The sequence below is a fragment of the Carettochelys insculpta genome, chromosome 2 (assembly GCF_033958435.1).
Source record: "Carettochelys insculpta isolate YL-2023 chromosome 2, ASM3395843v1, whole genome shotgun sequence".
NCBI lineage: Eukaryota > Metazoa > Chordata > Testudines > Carettochelyidae > Carettochelys > Carettochelys insculpta.
Window position 1 is genome coordinate 261,664,612 of NC_134138.1, and position 24,876 is coordinate 261,689,487.

At 42.1% G+C, this 24,876-nt stretch overlaps 1 protein-coding gene across 4 annotated transcripts in view; it reads right to left on the reverse strand.

The window, feature by feature from the left end:
• Positions 1-203: 203 nt before the first annotated feature.
• Positions 204-24,876, reverse strand: part of DNAJB6 (DnaJ heat shock protein family (Hsp40) member B6) — a 94,424-nt gene continuing 69,751 nt past the window's right edge. For 2 of the 4 annotated variants that reach the window (XM_074985058.1, XM_074985059.1), the window contains exon 9: positions 7,139-10,642. In XM_074985058.1, the coding sequence (XP_074841159.1) occupies positions 10,338-10,642 (305 nt within the window). In that variant the 3' untranslated portion in view covers positions 7,139-10,337. Of the gene's footprint in view, positions 1,832-7,138; positions 10,643-24,876 lie in introns of those variants that run through there. The other 2 variants (XM_074985060.1, XM_074985057.1) reach the window with 2 other exon arrangements.

Here is a 24,876-nt window from a genome sequence, read left to right on the forward strand (position 1 = left end):
GGGGTAAGCTGGAGGTGCGTGCAGGTGGTGAGCGGGGTTGGGGGAAGGTTTGAACCGGAGCCACGTGGGGAGTGAGATTTTGACTTGTGCTTAACTCATGTTAATGCGAGTTAAGCACAACTTGAACTCGTGCATTTCAAGGATTTACTGTAAATAACTCATGTCAGGGCACGACTATTTTCACAGTTAAAAATGACAAAGAATAAAGATAATTGCTTTTATTTTTAAATATTAGTAACACTGCACAAAATATTTCAGTGGTACTTGTAAGTGACAAACAAAAAACTGTTCTCAATCTTAAATTTCAGGTAACCTAATTTAACACCCTAGCTATCTGCATAAGGTTACATTTCCCTAATGCAAACATATGCTAAACCATCCAAATACTGTGCTCAACCAACATTTCTTATCTTTTCACAGACATTCTACAACAGCAGATTTTACTTTTCTGTTTGGCTTCTCCCTTACATCATGTGCATTGCTACTTTTTTCAAATACCAAAGATGAGTGAATTTTTCCAGGAAATTTGGGTTTCAAACAGTGCCAGGCAAACATAGCCAATAGAGTCCATTGCCTTACCAACATACCGGCAAAAAGAGCAAAGACAAAAGAATAAAACAAATACATGGCTGATAATTTCTAGGAATAGAAATTAAAGAGAAAAGGCAACATACTAGCAAGAAACATGCAGTTAACAGAAGAATTCTATTTAGTGCTCAATTAAAAGGTTAGAAGAAGAAGCATGTCATGCACATGAAACAATTATGGAAAGCAAGGAAGTCATCTTGCCACACTCAAAATATTTTTTTAAGTGAAGAAAGTGTTTCCAAACTAAAAGTTTAGTTCTGCAATGTAACTGATTTAAATATGCTTTCCTCGCATGTGACCGACATATATTTCCACAAATAATTACTTAGTAAAATCATATGGAATCTGAAAACATGTTCAGAATCTGAAATCCACTCAGCAGAAATCAAGGGTAAATTTAGAACATTTAAATAATTTGTCTGGAAAGACTTTGCAGGAATTCAAAGGGGAAAAACACTAGCAATAATTTCACTCAGTGATTCACCAGGAGTCTACCATGCATAATGAGTCAGAATAAATACGTACAGAAGACCAGAATCACACTGGCTTTCTTAAATCATCAGATATAACTTTACAATACAACATAAATGTGACAGCATACTTAATTATAACAAATAATAGCTTTCTGCTTAAGTTAGAAAAAGTTAACAAAATCAAATTACGACGTTTCCATAATTATTACTAGATTATTTCTTAAAGTCTTAGTCCTACTCCCACTGTAGTTACTGGGAAAGCTTACTGATTTCTACAGGAACAGGATCTAGGTCTTAGCTCACATATTTCAACAGGCTGGAGGATACCAAAAGGAGCAGAGATAAAGTGGCATTGTTACAACCCCTTATATCCTAGAGAAAAGCACTAGATTACAGTAGAGCTAGTTGCTGGGAAGGAAAAAAAGTAAGTGTTTCTATAGGATTTGCCAGACTTTAAATACAGTGCACCTTTAACCAAGATCAGCCTCCTCTGAAGTCCCCAAAGTGACAGGTAAAAAAGCCACTGCGCTGCTAAAAGGTAATGTAGTGCAAGTGTAGTTTTAAACATGAGTCATTTTCCTTTCTAATAGTGTATACATTTGAAAAAAAATATACACAAAAATGTGCTCAAATGTAACTATAACATATGGTGTCACTGTAAAGGTATGAGTATCAGAGGAGTCCATTTTAGTGGTTCCCTTTGGTTGGCTTCTTCTTCTTCTGTTCCTCTCTCTGCTTCTGCTTCCTCCTCTTGCTGCCTTCTTTGTATCCTAAGGAGATATGGCTTGTAAAACACTGTTCATAATACTTCATTGATTTTCCTTCTTTAGAAATGCACACATTCTCTGAATGGTTTGATATTCTTTCAAGAAGACTTGGCCCAATTTGGCTGGTTTCTTTAGTGACCAGTTTGATTAAGTCTAACACAAAGCTGGGAAAGAGAAGCTTTGGTATCTTTGAAGTTTGGAATGATGTAAAAACATTCACTAGAAGGACTACAAAGCCATTCAGGAAGATCACATACAAAAGGGGGACAAAAAATAAATGAGCCTAGCACATACACAGACAATGCTCTTGCCTGTCCACAACAATTGAAATCACAATGGGTGCCTGCAGTAGGACTTCCTCAGTCTAAGAATAGAGAATACCAACCTTAAGTAAATAAATAAAATGCTAAATGTTAACATTTAGTGAAGCACACTGCGTATGCTGAATATCAGCCATGACCTTACTTCATCAGCTAGTTAAGTTAGAAGGATTTATATTGTAAGCCTTATGCTATCAGGACTAAGTTTCTTGAGTTTATAATTAACTATCTAGCTGCACTTCAGAGGCACATATGCAAATGAAGCCTTTGTTTGTCCAGCACCTTATATGCTTTTTTCATGATTTCCTTCAGGTCATTTGATCACACTGCAGGAGCAGCTCTAGCCATTACATCAATAAGGGTGAAAATTCTTTGGCCCAACTTCTGTTAACCAAAAAAAGAGGTAGCCAATCAGAGTGGAGCAAAAAGACTAAGCCATTCAGAGCCCCTATAAGTTACGGCCTGGCTTGACTGCCCTGCCTGCCCACCCCTAGAACTGGCACCGTCACATAACTATCACCATGCATAGAAGTGATTTGGAAGCCAGAATTGTGCACCAGAATTCATCTGCTTCCTTTCAAACTTGGGGAAAATGGAACTTTCCACCCAGGCTTTTGTTGGTTACAATTCACCATTGAAAACAGAAACCATCTCCACTAAAGTCTAATTCTAATCTGAAACAAAGACAACAGATTTAGAACAATGTCATCTATGTACAATTCCCTTAAAGAAATGCTACACAAAGCTTTAAGAAAAAACACGTGCTTCTAACTCAGCAATACTTTGTCAGTGAACAGCAACATGAGCCTGTGGATGACAGACAAAACAAATCAAATCTCACTACTCTGTCACAGATAAGGCTGGAGAGGGTGAGTGGAATAAGTAGATAGAAGCACCAGCATGGGAACATGCAGACTTTTCTGCTCCTGATGTTGCTGGTTACCTGCTAGGTAATCATGAGCACGACTTCACTTTCTAAATCCATTTCCCTCATCTGGAAGGGGGAATAATGATACTGGCTTACTCAAGTAAGTAATTTGAGGTTAATGGATTGAAAGCACTAGGTGAGAGCTATGTATTAACCAGCCTGTTTTACAACCTGACTGTGGGCTCTAGAATACCTTACGCCAGAGTTCTGTCCACATCCCAACTGCAGAACTTCAAGGTAAGTTTCCAGCTCTTGGTCAGAAGAACTATATGATGTTCTTTTGGGCCAAATTCACTTCAGAAACAAGACAACTGCTTTTGAATTCACTGGAGTTGCACCTATTTGCTGCCAATGGCAAACCTGTTCTTTGGTTATTATTTCAGCTTCTACGCTCTTCACTCAGCATTGTCTTATCATTCATGCATAGAAACTATAGGATTTAAGAAACTGTGCTCCTTTTTAAATCAGTCAGCCATATCTTCTCAGCCTGGGCAAACTGAAGAGGAAACCTGTTTTGCTGTTGAAGGATAAAAAAAACAACAGTGTTTTGATGGAAACTTCTGGAGATGCTGACAAAGAGATTTTTACTCAAAAGCATTCTACCACCTTGGTGTCCACAAATGCTGCCACTATATTAAAGTGACTGAACATGTGCTTACTACTAAAAATGAAGCACTGTCATTAACATTTTGCTTCACATACTAAAGTACCTCACTTCTGAAAGTCAAGCCCCTTCAACTTCCCTTGACCTACAATCGGAAAAGCTTCTTAAGTTGCCTTATCTGAATGCCACAGGCCAGAGGGAACTAGCAACTCCCTTGGTAAACAGGAGAGGAGACAATGCAGAATAAGGTGATCAGGTGAAGGATCTCTTACAAAAAAAGAATCTGTTAGCAAAGGTCTGAATTCACCAGACTTCTTCTTTTAGTGAGAAAAGCAAAAATCATCAGCGTGATCAGCCACCCTGCACTAGACAGTTTAATGACTATGTTAGCAAGGAGAACAGAAAGGAACTATTACAGCCTAATGATTTTATGCCCTTGCTCTCATTTTCCCTTCACAAAAGACTGTCAGTAATTCGGAATACTGATGACAACTGCTGAAGTTAATATTTCACTATTTGGCTTTTAAAAAGCATGCATTCAAAACCACCAAAAGGAATCCTGCATCTGTTAACCAGGATACAGCCAATCGGATATAAATTTACTTGTATATAGACACAATATGCTTCATCACATAAGTAACTGACCAAACCAGCGCTAAGTTAAAATAAAGATGCACTAAGGAATTGGAAGACTGACTTTCCTCTGGAATTATCTCACGGAAACAATGGAAACCCTATCACACGGCATATTTTAAACTAGACTCCAAAACGCTACATTAGAACTACTCCTGGAAAGGCAGGATAACCCATATTCTTCATTGCTCAACGTCAGGGATAAAATCCTTTTCTCCCCATGAAAGCATTCCAGAATCTCTGCTGGGATGAATCAGCTGTGCTAGGATAATCTGCAGCAGCAGAAAATCCAACCCAAACATATTGAGTAATTCCTAATAAAACATAGTGCTTAGCCCTTTAGCTCTTATAGGAATAATGCCACTGACCTTTGCAACTGAAGCATATCTATTTACCTTCATTGGGATTCAACATTGCCCCCAAAAAGTCAATGGAAGACAAAGTTACTTGAATTACCAAGCAGCAAAATTTAACGGCAGGCAGATTACAAATTGTAGCGAGATGACACTGCTGCTTCATCAATGTTAATATTTGATTAATTTGAAATGCTTATCTCTGGAGAGTCAGAGATATGGCCAGAGCCCAGGGTGAAACAAATGATAAGAAGTCACACAATCCAGTTTGGTGGCAATGGCTCTGGCTTTTTACAGTCTCTGTTCAGTCAAACAGTCTGTTTTGGGAGCAGGTGGAGAGAGAAAGTTCTCACACCCAGAAATGACCAGGATACTTTTCTAAACATTAGGTATTGCAATGCAGAGAGCAATTACACAAGGCTTGAGAGGCTGTATAAGGAGGCTCATCAGTGCTTGACAAAGGCTCTCTATCAGGGTGGGGAACCTCTGTCTCAGCTCTGCTGCCTCCCCCATCTTTGATCAGAACACTGAGGGAACGAAGGGATTCCACTGAATCCAGCCTGCAGGGTGAGGTGGAGGGTCAGCGTGGACACTTACAGCTTCTCTTACTGCACGTAGGCCCACACGCAGGTTAGGTGGCTGGAGGGAGCAGGCAACACCACCACAAGTGCTAGAGCCACTTTTGCACTCCCTGCCAGGTGACAGCGGCTGGAACCCATGGCCTGAGCTGCTTCTGCTCTCCCTGCCAGGCAGCAAGCTGGTAGGCCCTTCAGTGCTCCCTGACCACGCGGCAGCGAGGAAAGCCACAGAACCCTTCCCTATTTGAGGGATTGCCACCCAGAGCCACCCCAGGCAGTGGGAGGGAAGGCAGGAGGGTTTCCCAGCCTGGGGCAGCTGCAGCAAGGATCCCAGCAAACTGTTAAGGAGAGCCCTTTGGGGAGGCGGGGGGAAGGGGAGACCCTGCACCCCCTCCCACCCACCCTAGCCTGCTCCTGAACCGCTTCTTCTCAGACCCTGAACTCCCAGCCTGATTTTGCACCCTCCCACCCAACCCCAAGACTGCTACTGCCCCCTCCCTCCCATCCAGACCCCACACCTCCAGCCTGCTCCTGCATCCCCCTCCTGCCCAGACACCCTATGACCCACCCAATAACCCTACCCCACTTCCTAGCACCCTCCTCCCACACACACAACACCTCATTCTGGCCCCAACCCAGAGTGCAGGGGAGCCCACAAAATCCACTAGCCTGGGCCTCTAAGGCTGCAGCGGTTACATGTGAGGGGAATAAGGGGAGCTTTTTCTGCTTCTCAGTCAGGGGTCAGATCAGTGAAGGTTTTTTTTTCTTTTGCACCCCGAACTGATTTTTCATGTGGGTCAATAGCCCCTGAAAAGTTCCCAAGACCTGCTCTATATGCAGAAAACAGGCCAATTGAAATTCAGATTGCAGCCACTAACTTGGCATTCTCTGCCTTTTGTCAGCTCCTGTCACCAACAGTACCAGATGAAGCAGTCCAGACAATGAACTGGAACCTGTTCCTAGAACCCGGAAACCCTTCTTACATTCCATTACGTCCTTACCTTTACATACTTTCCTTCCTAACCCTGAACACCATTTCTCTACAAAGTTTCCACTTAAGGAAAGGCTTCAAAAGACAAAGTTGCTTTACCCCTAAAAAGCCAACTGAAGTAAAACTGAAGCTATGTGACCTCAAACAACTCCCCTGCCTTTTTGGGAGTAAGGGCACTTCAAAGTTGGGTGGGTCCTTCCAAGTGCTCGCAGCTACACAGCATGCGGGCACTTTGAAGTTTGCAACTTCAAACTTGCTGCGGGGAGAATTAGCCTCATGAGGTGCTGCATATTCACCCCAGTACTTCATTATTATTCCCTTCTCAGGGAAGTGGGCTAGTGCAGACACAGCATCAGACTTTCAAGAGGTGGAATCTCCCTGCACAACCTCTCCCCATGAAGTGGATGAGCAGTGGCTCAGTTCTGCACTTCAGGCTTCTGAGGCTGACAAATCCTGCACAGGGGACTGGCCTAAAGAACAAAAATATTTTCTATTATTCTGCTTTAACATATATTTGATTATTCAAACTGCAAGCATGTTAAAAGCTAACTTTCAAATCACACCCTGTTATCATTAATAACTTTATTTTCACATCTTCCTATGAACCACCTCAGGCCCAAAAAATCATACCACAAAAAACTAGGCCTGATTTGATTTGGGAGACAGAGTAACACCAAGATGGTATTTAACTCCCTGCACAACACTAGCTATAGAATTTCACTCTCTAATTCTGGCACCACGTCTGTAACTTTGTTCAGCTGTCACATATCATTTAGGAAGACAACAATCTTTATTCAAAGATTTCAACTGATGCTGAACGCACCTCATCCCTTGTTAAGTTGCTTCAATTGTTAACTTCACTACTCCAATGCTGCACCTTATTTGTAACCTGAGTTCACCCAGCTTTGTTGTCCAGCCATCTGAAGTAATTTAGCTTCACTGTCAAACCAGCTGTTAAGAATCTGCCCCCCACCCCAACACAAAAAAAGTTTTACCCACCTACTCTGGTCTTCCCTTTATATTGTTCACCAGGCTACATTTAGTCAGTCATGCAGAATTGCCATGAAAATATAATGACCTAAACAAAGGCTACTTACCTATCTTTTGCTAATGAAGAAACCCTGATTTTTTCTTTAAGTCATCCAGGGCAAGCAGAAGCTTGCAAGGCCATACAGTATAGGAAGCCCTGTAAGCACGAGTCACTAACATAGTTCAGTGTGGAAGACAGTTGTTCCACCCTCATGAGCAAGAGAGCAGTGCCTGAAAGCAGGTCTCTGAGCCCAGGCCAGGAGGCAGCAAACCAGTGACCACATCCACTGTCCAATTTTCCCATGCTGTGCCCACACAGGAGTTCAGTAGCTCCCATATCCTAGGCAGGCTAGGAGCAGCCACGGAATAGTCATTCAAGCTCTACTCCTGCCTCCCAAAAGATCCCTTGGGCTGGTTCTCCAGTCACACCTTTTTCCCCAGCCTCACCCTCACCCCTGGCCAGCAACTCTTCTTATGCAGCTTGCCAAGCTTTTTTTCATCCAATGTACAGTCAAATCACAGTACCTTGGCAAATTACAGAGTAATGAATTGGGGAAACCAAATATGTTTGGTGATTTTACTACTTCACAACATAATTAATGACATTTGCAAAAAAAGAGACTGCATTGTGGATATAGTAAATTCTAGTAGTTTGACTTCTCAGCTGAGGATTCCATGCTAGAATTAGACCAAGATTAGTTATGCTAAGTTTTTTTTAAAAATGGTTCTTTTCAGTAATGCCAGCAGATGAAAATGGATGTCACGTAATGAATGGATTAGGATATCACATATAGGTTAATACAAGATATTTTGTCGCTCTAGAGGGAAAAAAACTTGCAGTATTAATTCACAAGTTAAGAACTTTTAATTTCTATGTATTAATTGCACACTATTATTAACCTTAAAACATTTAAACCACTTCACTAGGCAAGTTATATTTTTAAAGTTCAAACATATATCTGGAGGATAGATGGACTTAAATATCAAATGGGTTTGTTCAAGTTTGTTAAAGTTATGAAGTTGTTTGAGGTAAACGTGGTGTCAACATGAATTTTCTATCTTCTAAAATGCAGCTGAGCCACCTATCTGCTAATGTTAGTGATGTGAGACTTAATACATTTCTCTAGGAAGGCAAGAAGCAGTTGATAAAAATGAGAGTGCTGATTTGGCTCCATTCCAACATCTTTAACCCAAATTATGTTCAGTTTGTGTGATAAATTGACACACTGAATGGGAAACTAAATTTCTCTCAACCATACTTTCCAAGGTTTTAAGTACACAACAACCTTGTACAATGGCCACAAATTTAATTCCATTTATTGAAGACCCTTGACAATTATTTGGCTTCTGCAACAAAAGTGGCTGACTACATAATTTTACCTTAATCTCAGGTGCTGTGCTGTAGCAGTGGTTGTCAAACTGTGGTTTGTGCCCCACTGGTGCCCTATGGATATTCATTGGTGGTGGCATTGTGTTAGCTCCTCATTTCAAAGCTGATTGAGATCAATGGTAAAACTGTCACTGACTTCAAGGGGCTTTGAACCAGGCTGTAGAACATGCCAATAGCACACTAGTTTTCTAACATTTTACCATGAGAGCAATTGGTCTAGATTCCACTGTGATGTTTGGGATTTCAGACAGAGTGGAGGTTATCTGCATAATCAAGGACTTGAGTGGCACCAGGTGCAGAGTTCACTTCTTATCATAAAGGCTCATTATCTAGTGGTTTATAACCGAGTAGTTGCATTGACTTAAGCTTCAACAAAGAATTCAAAATGGAGGAGGGGGGAGTTTTTAGTTTTGAATCCTTCCACTTAAGCCAACAACCAACATCTTTTTCGGCAATCACAGTCTACTAGGGAAACAAAGCAGTAAGTGTAAAACAATTACAGAATAACTGAGAAATCCTGAACCTACTAAGTCACTGGCACAACTTGCTATAATGATGCCAGGATTCCCCCTCCCACTCACCCTATATCCTTACAGCTGTTGAGTGAACACTAAAAAGTGACAAGGGATTATGTGAGTGATGACAAGATTCTGCAGCGCAGACAGTGACCAATGAGTCACATTAGATCTCTGTACACATTCACTTGGGACTTACTTGAATTATAGCCTAATTCATATAGAATGTAAGCAGATTTGAAGATAAACTATGTAAATAGTGTTAAGGTTGCAACAAAAACTGAAACAACATTTTGACAAACTTGGATACTGCTTAGAAAGTGTTCACTTCCCATTCCATTTAGAGGAAATGGAATCTGAATTCCCTCAAAGGTCAAATCTAAGGTTTGATAGTCACAGAAACGGGACATTCACAAAATCCAAATCCAGGTTCATCTCATATCTTCTGCTCCAGGTTTTCATTGACTAATCTGATCTAGAACTTAATGACTGGATATGTTCAAAATTATGGCAGAAGGTAATCAGGACTATTGTTGGGATTCCTTATTTACCTTTGCAGGCTGCTCAGCTCTCCAGAAATCAATTTATGCAAGAGAGCACAATCCATGCAAAGCACCTTTGGAATATCCATTGTACAGCTGGAAGCAAGCCTCCCAGCCAGGGTAGACAGACCTGTGCTAGCTTCATTCATGCAAGCACACTACAAGTAAGTGTGGATGTTGTGGTGCTGATGTAGACTCTGGCAGATGGATGGGTTGGAGAACCAGAACCACAAAAGGCCTTACTATTAGTTTTACCGCACAAGTTCAAGTCTATCCATCTGGACTGGGTAGCTTGCTCCTAGCTACAGTACTGAAGACTGAGGGCTCACGGAATTCCCACTTCCAGGAACAATATTCAGTTGCTCACGTCTGGACTTAATCTCTTTTGGGAAAGGAACACCCTGCATTTTAGTTAAATAAATATGAAAGCACACTGAGTACTTCAGAATCTTCCTGTCTTTAAAGGCAAAAAATGTGTATAATTTCTGAGAGCATTACTTTCTGCTCATTCCTACAGGATCATACTTTCATCCTCCTTTGAAAGAGGAGGTGTCCTATCTTGTGAATCTAGACTGAATTGCGGTGCACAGCTAATGCGGGATGAAAGACTCACTAGGGAGCTGGAATTAAGTCAGTATACAACAATGCTTTCTTTCTGGGGTTTTTGAAGTTTTCTTTTGACTACCTGAGTCATTTTCAGTACATGTCTCATTAACCTTTATGTGCACACCTGATGAATAAAAAGGGGTCTCCAAGCTGCTCGTAACCCGAGCTCTGTCTTGTTCTTCCACCTCATCATTCTGATAGGCATGTTTGGGGAAAGTGGCAGGCTTGTGGGACTTCGGAAGGCGGATATTGGTAGACTGGAAAGGTAGGGCATGTTGTCCTCTACGGCTGCACTCCTCAGCAAGAGCTTCCTCATCTGCCACACCTGAAAAGCAGACAAGTCAAGAGAAGTGAGCTGGATACACATCAAGACTTCGGCTTAATTTGAAACAACTGGAAACCAGTCTGGAAGTCAGGAACCACTTAGTGACACCCTAGTACTGACAGACTCAGTCTGCTGCCTTAAGCAAACTCTTTCAACTCTTCATACTTCATTTTCTCCATAGTAAAGACATGGATACTATTACTATTACTATCTGCCACCTAGCCATGTTACTGCTCTATGAGCTGTTGCATGACCCCTTCTATCCCACCCACCTTAGTGTCTTACCACAGTGGATCCACTCTACCAGAAGTTACTCTGCCAGATTCTGGTGGACAAACTACCCATGCCTGATGGTGTCAGCCTTCCTGAATGGCACCATGCACACACCAGCCTGCCCCTCACCCCACCCCCATACTGATCAAAAGCTTTTTCCTTATTTGTTTCCACTGCTGCAGCGGCAAAAGCCATCCCAGTACAGCTCTGATGGAAGACTCCACAGGCAGGGTAAGCACTGTCTGTTACCAGTAGGGAAAGAGGACAGTCAGGCGGACTCTAGGGCAGTGCTTAGCCACTTTATCACCTCATGGCACACCCAGTACATATAACCCAATCCCCTCCCCCTCAGCCAGGCCACCCCAGGCCCCCTCCCCCAGCACCAGACACCCCCAGTTCTTTGCTCAAAATTGATGACAGCAACTCACCAGAACCGTGGCTGCCACCATGCACTTCTCCTGTCAAGCAATGGGGCACATGCACAGAGTGGCCGATGGCACTCCCAGTGTACAGCTCCAAGGAAGAGCTGCACTGAAAGGCTCAAAGAGCCACAGGTTATCCCCTCTCCCCTGATTTATTCAATTAAAATATTTTTTTTCCTCAAAATTTGACAGCACACTAAGCGCTGCTTCTCGGCACACCAGTACTGGAGCACTGATCTAGGGATGAGGAGAGACATGAGTATAGTTCTTAGGAGAGAAGAGAGTTTCTGAAACTGGAGAGCAAAAAGGAGGAAAGATCAGCTGGAAGAAGAAAATTTGGCTTTAGAGAGTAAGTGGGAAGAAGAGCACGTGCACACACTCACAAGAAGAAACACGATGGGATTAAGAGCTCAGGAAAGTATATAAGGGAAACACCCACACTGATGGGACTTTAAGTGACTGCCTTGCTGTAGGCAAGTTAAAATGATTAACCAATAGTGCTTAACCATTTTAACTAAGGCCCTGCAGCTGTCCTAGTATCCTGCCACTTGGTGCACCAGTGCCCCCCACCACACCCTGACCACAGTCAGATCTGCTCCAGCCCAGCACAGCTCACCATTGCTGGAGTTAACTGGTAAGGGCCACTTAACCAGTAAGCACACCAATAAACCTCATGCTTACTGATACGCCTGCTGGGTAACAATTTAATACACTACTTTGCTGCAGGAATAGTGACATCTATACTATAGAGCAGAGGATTCAGCTCCTGCTCAAGCTACCATATCAAAGGAACATTAGCACAAAAAACACTGAAAGGTAACGAGTATGACAGAGGAAAACACTTCAAACAAGCTGCAGGAAAAAGGCACAAATGCTAAAAATCTATAATGGGAAGAAAGCAGAGGACCTGAATGAGAAATAATTACCCATTAGGAAAACACTGAAGGAAACAGTGAATAGAAGACAAAAATTTTTGGTTGAAATTTTGTTAATCCAATGACTTCATCACTTAAAAGTTGATGAAATGTGGCATTAAAACTGGCCTGCCATATTCTAAGTTTTTTTCAACATGGTTTCATGCATTACTTCTATGGGGTGGGTGTGTTACATTATTGCGTGTCTGGGAAATGCTTTGAAGATGGAAAAGAACTCGTTATGAATTAAGCAACAACAGTAATCCAGGGTCAGTCATCATCCAGTTACCAAAGCAACTCTGGTGTGCTTTAAAACAGCTCTAGGTCTCTTCCACATGGAAGAATTATTGTCTTCTTTTTAACCTGTCATTCTATATGAAGCATTACTTTTTAAGGGTTGGAAATAGGATATAATTTTTATTTGTTTCACAGGACAATTCAGCACTCAACCACATGGAGCAACTAAAAACCCAACAGAAGTGGTAGATGCGTATCATATTTGTAAGTGCATGAATTTAGTTTGCCAGCAGTTTTGAACATGTTCCAGGTGATTATCAGGAGTATTATAGGAAGTGGCAAAAGTGATCGGTTGATGCTGGACAATGCTTTGGTTAGGCGTAGGCCTCCATGATTTTATAAACTTCCCTGTCTTTGAAAGAGGCATGCAAAAAGGAGAGAGAAGAGAAGTTGCATGAGAAAAGCCAGAGATATTTCCACATGGGGGTGCAACCTGGCTATGCCTCTCACACACACTTTAAAAAGAACAACTGGGGAGCTGTTCCCTAAAGTTTTAGAGCAGATCCCCAGCAGTATGGGTTCACCTAACAAATTTAATGGCCTTGATGCCATGTGGAGCAGAGCATCATCAGCTGCCACTACTATGGAAGACAGCTGAGAGTGCTCAGCACTGTGCCAGATCAGACTAGATGAACAAATATTAATTCAAATCTTTAGTGTCTCACACATGACTTCACTTCCTTACACCAGGCCAGCTAAGAGGAATCATTTTTTAAAAATTGGTGAGAGTAGAAGTCACACTCGGTGGAAAAGTCCCATGTATTCATTAAGCTATCATGGCAGATCAAGGGAGAGGAGTTCCAAATAAAGTACTTCACAAGGTCAGCGTATTCCTCCCTTCCTACAGCAACACAGGCTACACAGCTTTCCCTTTGATGTACGTCAAAGTTCTCAGGTGCATATTTACAAATGTACATTGGAAAGCAGAAGCATATATCAGAAATATGCATTAGTCATTAGTTGTAGGGGTTTTATGTTTGTACCCTTTCAGGAAAGGCTGCTTTATACCAGCTGAACTGAAATGAGCACAATTGTAAATATGAGAGCAGATGTTAAATTACCTATCCATATGCTACACAAACACTGACTTCACTGACCTATTCCAGCTAAGTCCCTGTCATAGCCAGAATTCCACACTTGACTTTTATTCAGCCAATGGGAAGGAAGAATTTGAAAGACATGGAATTCATCTCTCTACCCAAGCAGCACGCTCCTCAGCAACACTAGCATGATTTTGTGCTCAGCCTCTTACATTAACTGCCTATCCAGCAAAGTTACCTTCCTATTTCCCTGCAGCTCACTCCAAGAACTAGCAACACCACCAAATGCCTAACAAAGAAGCAGAAGAGCCCAACAAGTCCCTTTGGCTCCAGGCTTGGGAAATAACATTTTACATGTAGGAAATGTGGCAGAAGGAATGCAATGCCTCTGAAGGCTGGGAGGAATGTCTCCCCCAGAGGTCATCTGCATGAGAATGCAAAGGGCTGCAGGTGCGATACTGAGGCTGGAAGGAATGTGTCTCCCAGAGGTCATCTGCATGAGAATGCAACAGTGTGCATATGTGATACCTTTTCAGGAAAAGCCTAATGGGTAGCAAGTAAGCCATGAGATTTGGTCTATTGTAAACATGTAGTTGTAAAATCACAATTTAAGCTGACAGTGCGGGAGTTGTGAGATCTCACTAATGCTCTGGGTCGTTGTGGGGGACAGGGCAGTCACCATAGCTGTCTAAGACATTGATTACACAGGGCTCCCTGGTTTAAAGCATTGTAAAGGAGAAGGGAAGAAGTACTGGTTGGGCCACCTTGCTGAATGCCTTGGCCATATAGCTATGAGACTAGCTTGACTAACCCTCTCCACCTGTTGAAATATAGAGCTGGATACTAGGGTGTTTGTGAAACTCCACACTAGAGATACCAAGAGCTGAAATCACAGAGTGGCAGCTGAAGCCATGCAGAGCTGAAATCACAGGGTTCTGCCTCAGGATGATCCCAAGCAGTGGGGTTGGGAGTGACAATCATGTGCAGCCAGTAGGAGGAGCAGTGGAGGATGGTGACTGGCTGGTGGCAGGAAGTGGGGGCTGCAGACAAGTGGACAGCTAGTACTGCCCTGGTGATGTATCTGTGCGCTTTGGGTTTGGGAGTGCACCACAGAAGGTAGCCCCTGTAACTGTGTGTGGGGTAAAGGGCCAAGAGCCCCAGCAAGAGACTTGGTTCTACTGCATATGGGGATGGTATCTTGGTAAAGGGGTTGTCTCTTAGATATACTGCCTCTGTCACTGTAACCTTGGGTGGTGTCAAGTATTGGAAGGGTAGCCGTGTTAGTCTGGATCTGTAACAGCAGCGAAGGGTCCTGTGGCACCTTATGGACTACCAAAAGTTTTGAGCACGAGCTTTCGTGAGCACAGACTCACTTCATCAAATGCAGCATCTGATGAAGTGAGTCTGTGCTCACGAAAGCTCATGCTCAAAACTTTTCTGTTAGTCTATAAGGTGCCACAGGACCCTTTGTTGCTGTAACCTTGGGGTAGGTTATGGTCATTAAACAAGCCAGGTCTATCTCAGACTCTGTGCTTGCGAGGCGGGGAGAACCACCTTACAGGGACCTAGCACGGGGGGTGAAATTGTCCCAGGCCACTGGGTGGGGGCTCGAGCCAGCTGGTTGTATCTTTGACAGGAAAACCCCACAGGAGTTGAACCTGGCCCTTCTGGCAGGCATCTGGCATTAATAGAAGGGTTACATACAGGTTAACACTTATCTGGACTAAATGTACGCTAAGGATACCAAGTGCCCTCAATTTGCACTGAATTCAATAATTTTCTCCACAAGAGATAGCTGTAGGCTGGGGGGCCTTTTATTGAATGCCACAGCAGACCCTCCTCCCATTAGACCTCAGTTGTACCAAGAGTTGAACAATGCTCTTTAGTTAAAACTGCAGACTGGGATGAAGCCCTGGCTGTGCCAGACTGTGTGACTTTGGGCAAGTCACTTACTTTGTGCCACCATTTCCCATCTGTAAAAATTCTTTTCATTCTTATCTGTTCAGGAGGGGAAGGAGGAGACAGTGGGAAGGACTGTCTCCAAGGAATTCACTGCCTAACCCTTGAAGATGTTTGGGTAGTACTTCTAGGTTCTATACTGCGATACAAACTATAGTACACCTTTGGGCTCGGGGGAAAACTACTTAGCCACGTCAAGGGCATGTGGGTACGCTACTGCCAGGTGCCACACATCGGCTGAAGCCAGCTTGTTTCTCAACCATGCTAGCTGCTGTGTACCAAAAGTTGCGCGGACAAAGCTTCCTAACACCTGGCCTACCAAAAATCAAGTCAGCAACAAAAAACAGGTTTCATCCTGTCTGGGGCTTGTGTGATGCAGTTGCACCTGAAGCAGAAAAAGGCTTAGCCTGCTGGGAGAAAACAATATGAAACACTTAGGCATTGTCAGCAAAGAGCAAAGCCAGTAAGGGATGTTTTCAAATTAGCTCAAGCCTCTCTCTTGCCTAGAAGGGGATAACAATCCACACTTGAAAAGTAGAGCTCTGAGATAGAGCATGCAGCAATAGAGCACCTGTTATAGAAATAAGTACTTTTACGAGTCCTGCTTTCAATCCTGGAATTAAAGTTTCCTCAAAGAATTCTGATTACTCCCTCCAAGAAAAGAGCTACCCCCTCTAGAAACGTGAGTGGTTTACTGCAAGAAATTGCATTTCCTTATGTACCGCAACATGCGTCTCCAGAGCCGCATGTGGCTCTTTAAGGACTTCTTTGTGGCTATTGATGCTATAACTGCAAAGTAAAAGAAACCTCCTGATTATTTTTGATAAATGGTGAACATCCTGCAGTAAACATGTATCACATTACAAATCACTGTGTGTGCTGTTCTTAAAATAGGGGCTACATAAAGTATGGTTTGATGTTATTTATTAAGGACCTTCTCATATTCATGTGCATGGCAGCTCTTGGATTGAGTTTTTTTTTTTTTTTACTGAATTTTTAAAAAATGGCTCTTGGTCTCCAAACCCTGGCCTAGTGCCAGGGTTCTCAAATTGTGCATTGGGAGGCCAAAGTAGATTGTGACTCAATTTTTATGGCATCACCAACAATGGTGTTGGCCCTAAGCCCAAGCAAGGTCTGAAGGCAAAGCCCAAGCCAAAGTTACACTCCCTTCCTGCACACACACACCCTCAGGTTTCAGCTTTGGCCCCTGGACAGGCTCCATTTTTGTTCCCTCCTCTTGGGGTCATGTTGTAATTTTTATTGTAAGAATGGTGTAATCCAGGGGCAGAGATTCTGAAACTGGAGATTTATGCAGTTCTAATTTTTTTATAAACAAAAAAGTGGTGAATACAAGTAATACCACTCTCCCACATAAAAACAGCCATTGCAAGACATTTAAAAAATAATCAGCAAGAGTCTTCACAAGTTAGTTGTGAACTGCAACATCTGCAGTGAATAAATAAGGGCACAGTATCAGAGTATGATTTTGAGGGGAAGGAAAGGTAATCTTCTGAAAGTATCCAAAGATTACAGTTTAGAACCTTACTCTACTAAAGACTACAAGATTAAACATGTTTGTTCATATTTCCTATTAAAAGATATTTTATTTTGGAGGTATGTTTACTAGTAAATGTGAAATATTTAGGCCCTTGGAATCAATTTTTCATTATTTGCTACTTCTAGTAAAAATATTTTCATAGTTTGAGGATATACAGGGTGGGATCTATATTGAAAAGCACAGAACTTCTACAACCAGAGCAAGGTCAGGTGCCAGGCATATCTGAAAATAATCAGAACCTTGGTATAATGTATTTAAAACTAAGCCAGTTAGGGCCAAATTCTACCTTCTGTCACAGATAATTAAATCATTAGGCAGAATATAGTTTTATAATTTGTGATCTAGAAGGAAAAAACATGCATTTAAAAACAAAAAAGCAATCAAGTAGCACTTTAAAGACTTACAAAATAATTTATTAGGTGAGCTTTTCTGTCCCATGAAAGCTCACCTAGTAAATTATTTTGTTAGTCTTTAAAGTGCTACTTTACTGCTTTTTTGTTTTGATAGTACATAGACTAGCATGGCTTTCTCTGTTAAAGTGCAGTTAAGTAAACCAGCAGAGGGCAATATTGCATATCAAAAAGAAAACCCATATCTGTCAAAGATAGCTGTCAAGCCTTTTATTTAATAAAAAGTGTATTTGCATCCTGTAAGTATTACACACTTAAAGATTCTTTTGCTAGACAGGCACTTTCAATGGTGGTGCTAGCCAGAGAAAAGCTTCATTTGCTCCTGGAAAAAAAACCACACCTCTTTTCCCTTATAACTTTCTTAAAGTGAAAGAAAAAGTACTTGGTAACTGACAGTTGAATATCCTAGGTAACATCTTATGCAGACATGGCACAGTGCACTATCAATTCTATTCTTTCACATAGGTTTCTTTTTTAAATGAAAGTATGTCATAAGAGCTAGGAAAAAAAAAACCTTCGGCGAATGAATGATTACTGCATTAAAGATTTGCAAGCGCACCTTCCTTTAGAAGCCAAGGCAGAATAATTTTGGTTAAGGTATAGGATTTTGAGGCAGAAAACCTGACCTTGACTCTGGTACAGATGTCCAAAATGACACAAGTCACTTAATCTGTGCTGCCATTTCTTGCTTACATTGGCTGTGTCTACACTTACTAAAACTTCGAAATGGCCATGCTATTGGCCAAATCAAAGAATACTAATGAGGCACTGAAATGCATATTCAGCAGCTCACTAGCATGCTGCCAGCCACAGCACTTCGAACATGCCACAGTTCCCTCGCCCACGGCTTGTCTACATGGGGGTCATTTTCAAAAGGACCCTGCCAACATCGAAATCCCCTTAATTTCTGTCACCTGATAAGAATAAGAGGATTTTGATGTTGGCGGGGTCCTTTCGAAAAGGATCCCCTTGTAGACGAGCCACAGGCAAGCGAACTGGGACACTTCGGCAGCATGCTAGTGAGGCGCTGTATATGCGTTTCTGTGCCGCATTAGTATTCTTCGATTTAGCCATTAGCATGGCCATTTTGAAGTTTTTAGTAAGTGTAGACGTAGCTATTATGTACATACTGTGGAAATAAGTTTTTCCACAATGCACACTGATAGCGAAATAGAAACTGATAGCGAAATGGTGGATTTAATTAACTTTTCTTTGGGCTATGGATTTCAGCTTAAAAGTAGGCCTTGTTGAACAGCCATATCTAAACAGAAAAGGAATATGTATTAAGACCACAGATAAATTATACAGGATTATATATTCTCATTTCCTAACTGCAAGATCTTCCTACCTTCAGTGAAATTTCATACATATATTATAATCCTTTTAAAAGTGAAGGTTACATATCTACATTTTAAAAAAGGGAAGTTGTGGGCACTAAGTGTGACTGGACTTGAAATTCCTGTTAGGAAGCAGCACAAATTTACAGGTATCAAGTGATGTAAATATGTAGCACCTCCACTGACAGAGAAACTGTAAAAGTGTTGTATCACTGATTTCCTTTTCAGTCGGAAATGACGACACCTTGTATCATCATCTAATTTGAAATGGGAGTGTTTCCGTATTGAAGGATTAAAACATGTTATTTTCTTACATTACCAGTCATACAAACAGGAAGAATTAGAGGCCCTGGCACAGTCAAACAAGTATGAGGTGGTCGGAATAACGGAGACTCGGGACGATTCGCACAACTGGAGCACGGTCATGGAAGGCTATAAATTGTTGAGGAAGGACAGATGAGAGAAAAGGAAGAGGAGGAGTTGTGCTCTATGTGAGGGAGCAGTATGATTGCTTAGAGCTCCAGTATAAGGAAGAAGAAAATCCAGTTGAGTGTCTTTGAGTTAAGCTTAGAGGTGGAAGTAACAGAGGTGATGTTGTAGTTGGTGTCTGTTATAGACTGCCAGATCAGGGAGATGAGATAGATGAGGCTTTCTTCAGGCAGCTAAGTGAAGCTTCCAAATCACAGGCTCTGGTTCTCATGGGAGACTTTAACCATCCGAACATTTGTTGGTAGACCAATACATCAGCACACAGACAATCCAGGAAGTTTTTGGAGAACGTTGGGGATACCTTCTTGGTACAAGTGCAGAAGAAACCGACCAGAGGCCATGCACAACTTGACCTGCTGCTCACAAACAGGGAAGAACTAGTAGAAGAAATAGAAGTGGGAGGGAACCTGGGCTGCAGCGACCACAAGATAGTAGATTTCATGATCCGGACAAAAGAAAGAAAGGTGAGCAGTAACATACAGACCCTTGATTTCAGAAGAGCAGACTTTGAATCCCTGAGAGAACGGATGTGCAGGATCCCTTGGGAAATGAAGATGAAGGGGAAAAGAGTTGAAGAGAACTGGCAGTATTTTAAAGAAGTCTTACTGAAAGCACAGTAACAAACAATCCCGCTGCATAGTAAGAAATGCAAACATGGTAGGCCACCAGCTTGGCTTAACAGGGAAATCCTTCGTCAACTTAAATTCAAAAAGGATGCATACAAGAAACAGAAATGTGAACAGTTGACTAAGGAGGAGTATAAACATATGGCTGGAGAATGCCGGGCAGTAATCAGGAAAGCGAAAGCACAACTGGAACTGCAGCTGGTAAGGGATGTGAAGAGTAACAAGAAGGGTTTCTACAGGCATGTGAACAATAAACAGGTTATCAGAGAAAGTGTGGGGCCATTACTGGATGAGGAAAGTAACCTAGTGACAGATGATGTAGGAAAAGCTGAAGTACTCAATAATTTTTTTGCCTCAGTCTTCACAGACAAAGTCAACTTCCACATGACGGTCCTCAACAATGCAGTATGGGAAGGTGGAGGGCAGTCATCTGTGGAGAAGGAACAAGTTCTGAGCTATCTAGAAAAACTAGATGTGCACAAGTCCATGGGTCTGGATTTAATGCCCCCCAGGGTACTGAGGGAATTGTCAGAGGTCATTGCTGAACCTTTGGCCATTATCCTTGAAGACTCTGGGGGATCAGGGGAGATGCCAGATGACTGGAAGAAGGCAAACGTAGCGCCCGTCTTTAAAAAAGGAAAGAAGGACAATCCAGGGAACTAGACACCCATCAGTCTTACCTCAATCCCTGGGAAAATAATGGAGGCAATCCTCAAGGAATCTGTTTTGGAGCACTTGGAAGAGGGCAAAGTGATCAAAAGTAGCCAACATGGATTCACCAGGGGCAAGTCCTGCCTGACCAGTCTGATTAGCTTTTATGACAAGGTAACAAGCTCTGTGGACATGGGGAAGTCAGTGGATGTGATATACCCTGACTTCAGCAAGGCTTTTGATACAGGCTCCCACAACATTCTTGTCCATAAGTTAAGGAAATATGGATTGGATCCTTGGACTATAAAATGGATAGAAAGGTGGCTTGATGGTCAGGCCCAGCGGCTAGTGGTCAATGGCTCGATATCTGGATGGCGGTCTGTTTCATGAGGAGTGCCGCAAGGCTCGGCTCTGGGGCCGGTGTTATTCAACATCTTTATTAATGACCTGGATGAGAGACTGGATTGCACCCTCAGCACGTTTGCGGATGACACAAAACTAGGGGGACAAGTAGATTCGTTGGAGGGTAGAGAGAGAATCCAGAGGGACCTGGATAAATTGGAGGACTGGGCCAAAAGAAATCTGATGAGGTTCAATAGGGAGAAGTGTAGCATCCTGCACCTGGGGCGGAAGAATCCCAAGCATTGTTATAAGCTGGGGACCAACTGGCTCAGCAGCAATACGATGGAAAGGGACCTAGGGGTTATGGTGGATGAAAGGCTGGATATGAGTAAACAGTGTGCCCTTGTAGCCAAGAAGGTTAACGGCATACTAGGGTGCATTAGGAGGAGCATTTCGAGCAGATCTGGAGAAGTAGTTACTCTTTGTTCGGCACTGGTGAGGCCACATCTGGAATACTGTGTCCAGGTTTGGGCCCTCCAGTATAAAAAGGATGTGGATTTGCTGGAGCAGGTTCAGCGAAGAGCAACAAAAATGATTAAGGGTCTAGAGCACAAAACCTATGAGGATAGGCTGAGGGATTTGGGTTGTTTAATTTACAGAAGAGAAGACTTAGAGGTGATTTAATAGCAGCCTTCAACTTCCTGAAGGGGAGCTCTAAAACGGAGGGTGAGAAACCGTTCAGTGGTGTCAGATGGCAGAACAAGGAGTAATGGTCTGAAGTTGAAGAGGGAGAGGTGTAGGTTGAACATTAGGAAAAATCTACTTCACCAGGTGAGTGGTGAAACATTGGAATGCGTTGCCTAGAAAGGTCGTGGATTCTCCATCCCTTGAGGTTTTTAAGTCCCGGTTGGACAAGGTCCTGGCTGGGATGACTTAGTGGGGGTTGATCCTGCTTGAAGCAGGGGGCTGGACTTCCAGCCCTGTGATTCTGTGAATACAATGTCTTGTCCTGAGCAACAAAAAGTACATAAACTAGCCTATGCACAGCCCAGTGGAAGAAGTTTATTTTTTCAGGCATGTGAAAATATATACCCTTAATTGTGAGTAGTATCAGGAACAGGTGCACTTTACGATACGTGGGCTATGTCTACACTGGGGCAAAACGTCAAAATGGCCAAATAGGAAAATACTAATGAGGCACTGAAATGAATTCAGCTGATAGGAATAAGGGGACTTCAATGTTTGCAGGGTCCTTTTGAAAATGACCCCGGTGTAGACGAGCCACACGTGAGTGAAACACGGCACTTCTGAAATGCTGCAGCTGGCGGCATGCTAATGACACACTGAATATTCATTTCAGCATCCAATTTGGCCATTAGCATGGCCATTTCAGAGTTTTGCCCCCAGTGGAGACACGGCCATGGAGACAGAATGCACAAGTTCATAACTAAACCAAGAGTTATGCTGAGCCTCGGAAATTACAAAGTGTCAAAAATGCCTTAAAATTAAAATTTTCCCCTCCACCTTACCTCAGCCCTTCCAGAGGTGCCCAGAATATCTGAGCACCTTTGTTTAATGTATAATAATGTTCCTCAAAAGCTGCTGATACATGACACACTCAAAGAACTTTGTGGGGGACCAATTCTAGCTGTTTATAGAAAGGGGGCCCAATTAGACCTACTGAGTGAAGCATTGATTTCACTCTTAACTATGGCTGGTGATGAACCACCAGTAAGACTTGGTAAAAGAACACCCACCCAGTTTTGCTCACCTAGTTATTTTTCCTTGACTCTTAGTGGCACAGAGGCACAGCTGCAAGGTAGGTATATCCCACTTGGGAAAACCTCTGTTCCTGATGAAGGGATCAACAGTTTGTGATATCAACTGTTGGTGATAACTCAATGGCTGCTGTAAAGTATAGGCCTATAAATGAAAGAGCATATAAAACTCCTGAAGGAGCAGCAGCTCATTTCATAAACAAAAATTAAAGCAATCCTAATAGAAAGATTCAGTCTGTGGATGTTAATATTCAGTTCACAGTGTGGGGTTTGTTTTTTTTTAAAAAAGGTGGAGGCAATTAACTTCAGTAAATAGCTTAAAGACTTGCCTTGGTTTATGGGAGATTCTGCTATTCTGTTTGCACTTATCAACTGATCAGATTAATTCAGTATACAAGATGTTCCTAGGTGGCTCTACAACTCTTCAAGCCTTGATTGACTCAAGACACTAAGCACAAGATACCATCCTATGAGATTTGTTCTAGGACTTGGCAAGCTCAGTGAAACATTCTGGGGCTTAGTTTTGCCCCAGAAATGCAGTTGCAGTTTTCATTCCCCTCTTCCCTTACAGCCCATTTGGACAGAACTTTTTCACTGAAGAGGTTACCCAGAGTAGTTTTAGATTACTGTATACACAAACCCCCAAGTGGACACATTGGTTTTCCTGTTCCCTGCTTGAAAACTACTTTAAAAAATATATCTTTGACAGATGAGGGCACAAGCAAAAAGCAGACTGTGTGAAGTGCAGAGATAACCCGAAATCTAAAGAGACAAAAACCAGCACCAAGGCTAAACTTTTTAAGTTTCTGATTTGGGTGCTGAACTTCAACCAAATTTTCAGAATTGCTGCACACCCTCATATTCTACCAACTTCAACAGGAGTCACATCCTCAAAATTTTGGAACTCCAGCATTCTCTAAAATTTGGAGCTCGAAGTGATTCCCTCTTCCCGTAAACAATAAATAAATAAATAAATAAATAAAATTAAATAAAAGCCACTCCTTTAAGTCCACTTTTGAAGTTCTGAGCATAGCATTTAAATAGAGAAATGAAAAAAGACTGTACTCAGGGTATAATACTGTAGACGGTATTGTGCAAGTTCTTTTGATTAATAATTGCTACGTTTGTTTTTTTTAAATTCCAGGAAATACTAATACTGCAAGGCAAAACTCAACAGGCTGAAAAGTTGTAAAATCCACGTAAGTAAGGGCTCTGCAGATTTTTGCCACGCAGCTGAAGGTAAGCTCTCCTTGAAGCTTTTTAGCAAAATGTAGCTTTGTTAGGTGAGCAACGAATGTTTTTAAAAAGATGCTTGATGATACCCAATACGATCATGTGAAATAAAAAGCCATTTTAAAATCTACTGATAAAAATGCAGTTATACCTTCTTAGCCAAAAGGGCCTGAAATCATTCAGAAGCTATCCATGGAATGCTGGAGCAGCTGCTAAGTCTGCACCATTATTTCTCATGGCAGCATTTCCACAAATTGTAAAGGGCTTAGATTCAAACATAGCAATTACTCAGATAAACTACCAAGAGAGTTGGAACTTTGACTTGTCTCAGAGAAACAAACTGGTCACTTCGACCATTATTCACTACTAAGGATTTTTTTTAAGCAGAGAAAACTCCACCATCATGCATTTACTCACTATCATTGGAGAACACAGAATCAAAAAAGGATTGCCTGAAAGAGCAATGTAATAAGCCTTCCCAGTTCTGTGTAGTTCCTGTTCACCCCTTCTGCTCAACTGAAAGCTCTTCACACACAAAACTCTGCAAGAACTCAATTTAATTCACTTCCAGGCATTTCTTATGCTCAACAGTTATTGGCCTGGATAGACAGATGTGAAAAGGCCTTCCTGTTTCTTGATCAATGTTCTGTTCAGAAGCTTGTCCTCCCATATCTCACTCCATTCCTTCCACCAATAGAAGTTTATCCAATAAACAATATTATTTCACCCTTCCTCTCTACCTCCCTTTTAGAGTTATGGTACTGGTTTCAATCCACACAATACTGCCATAGGAACCTATTCCTATCAAGGCCACCTTCTTCATCCACAGAAAGGGACTTCATAAATTCCGAACTAGATTTAGAGTACTTAAAATTACTCTTCCAAAGTATAGCTACCATCAGAGG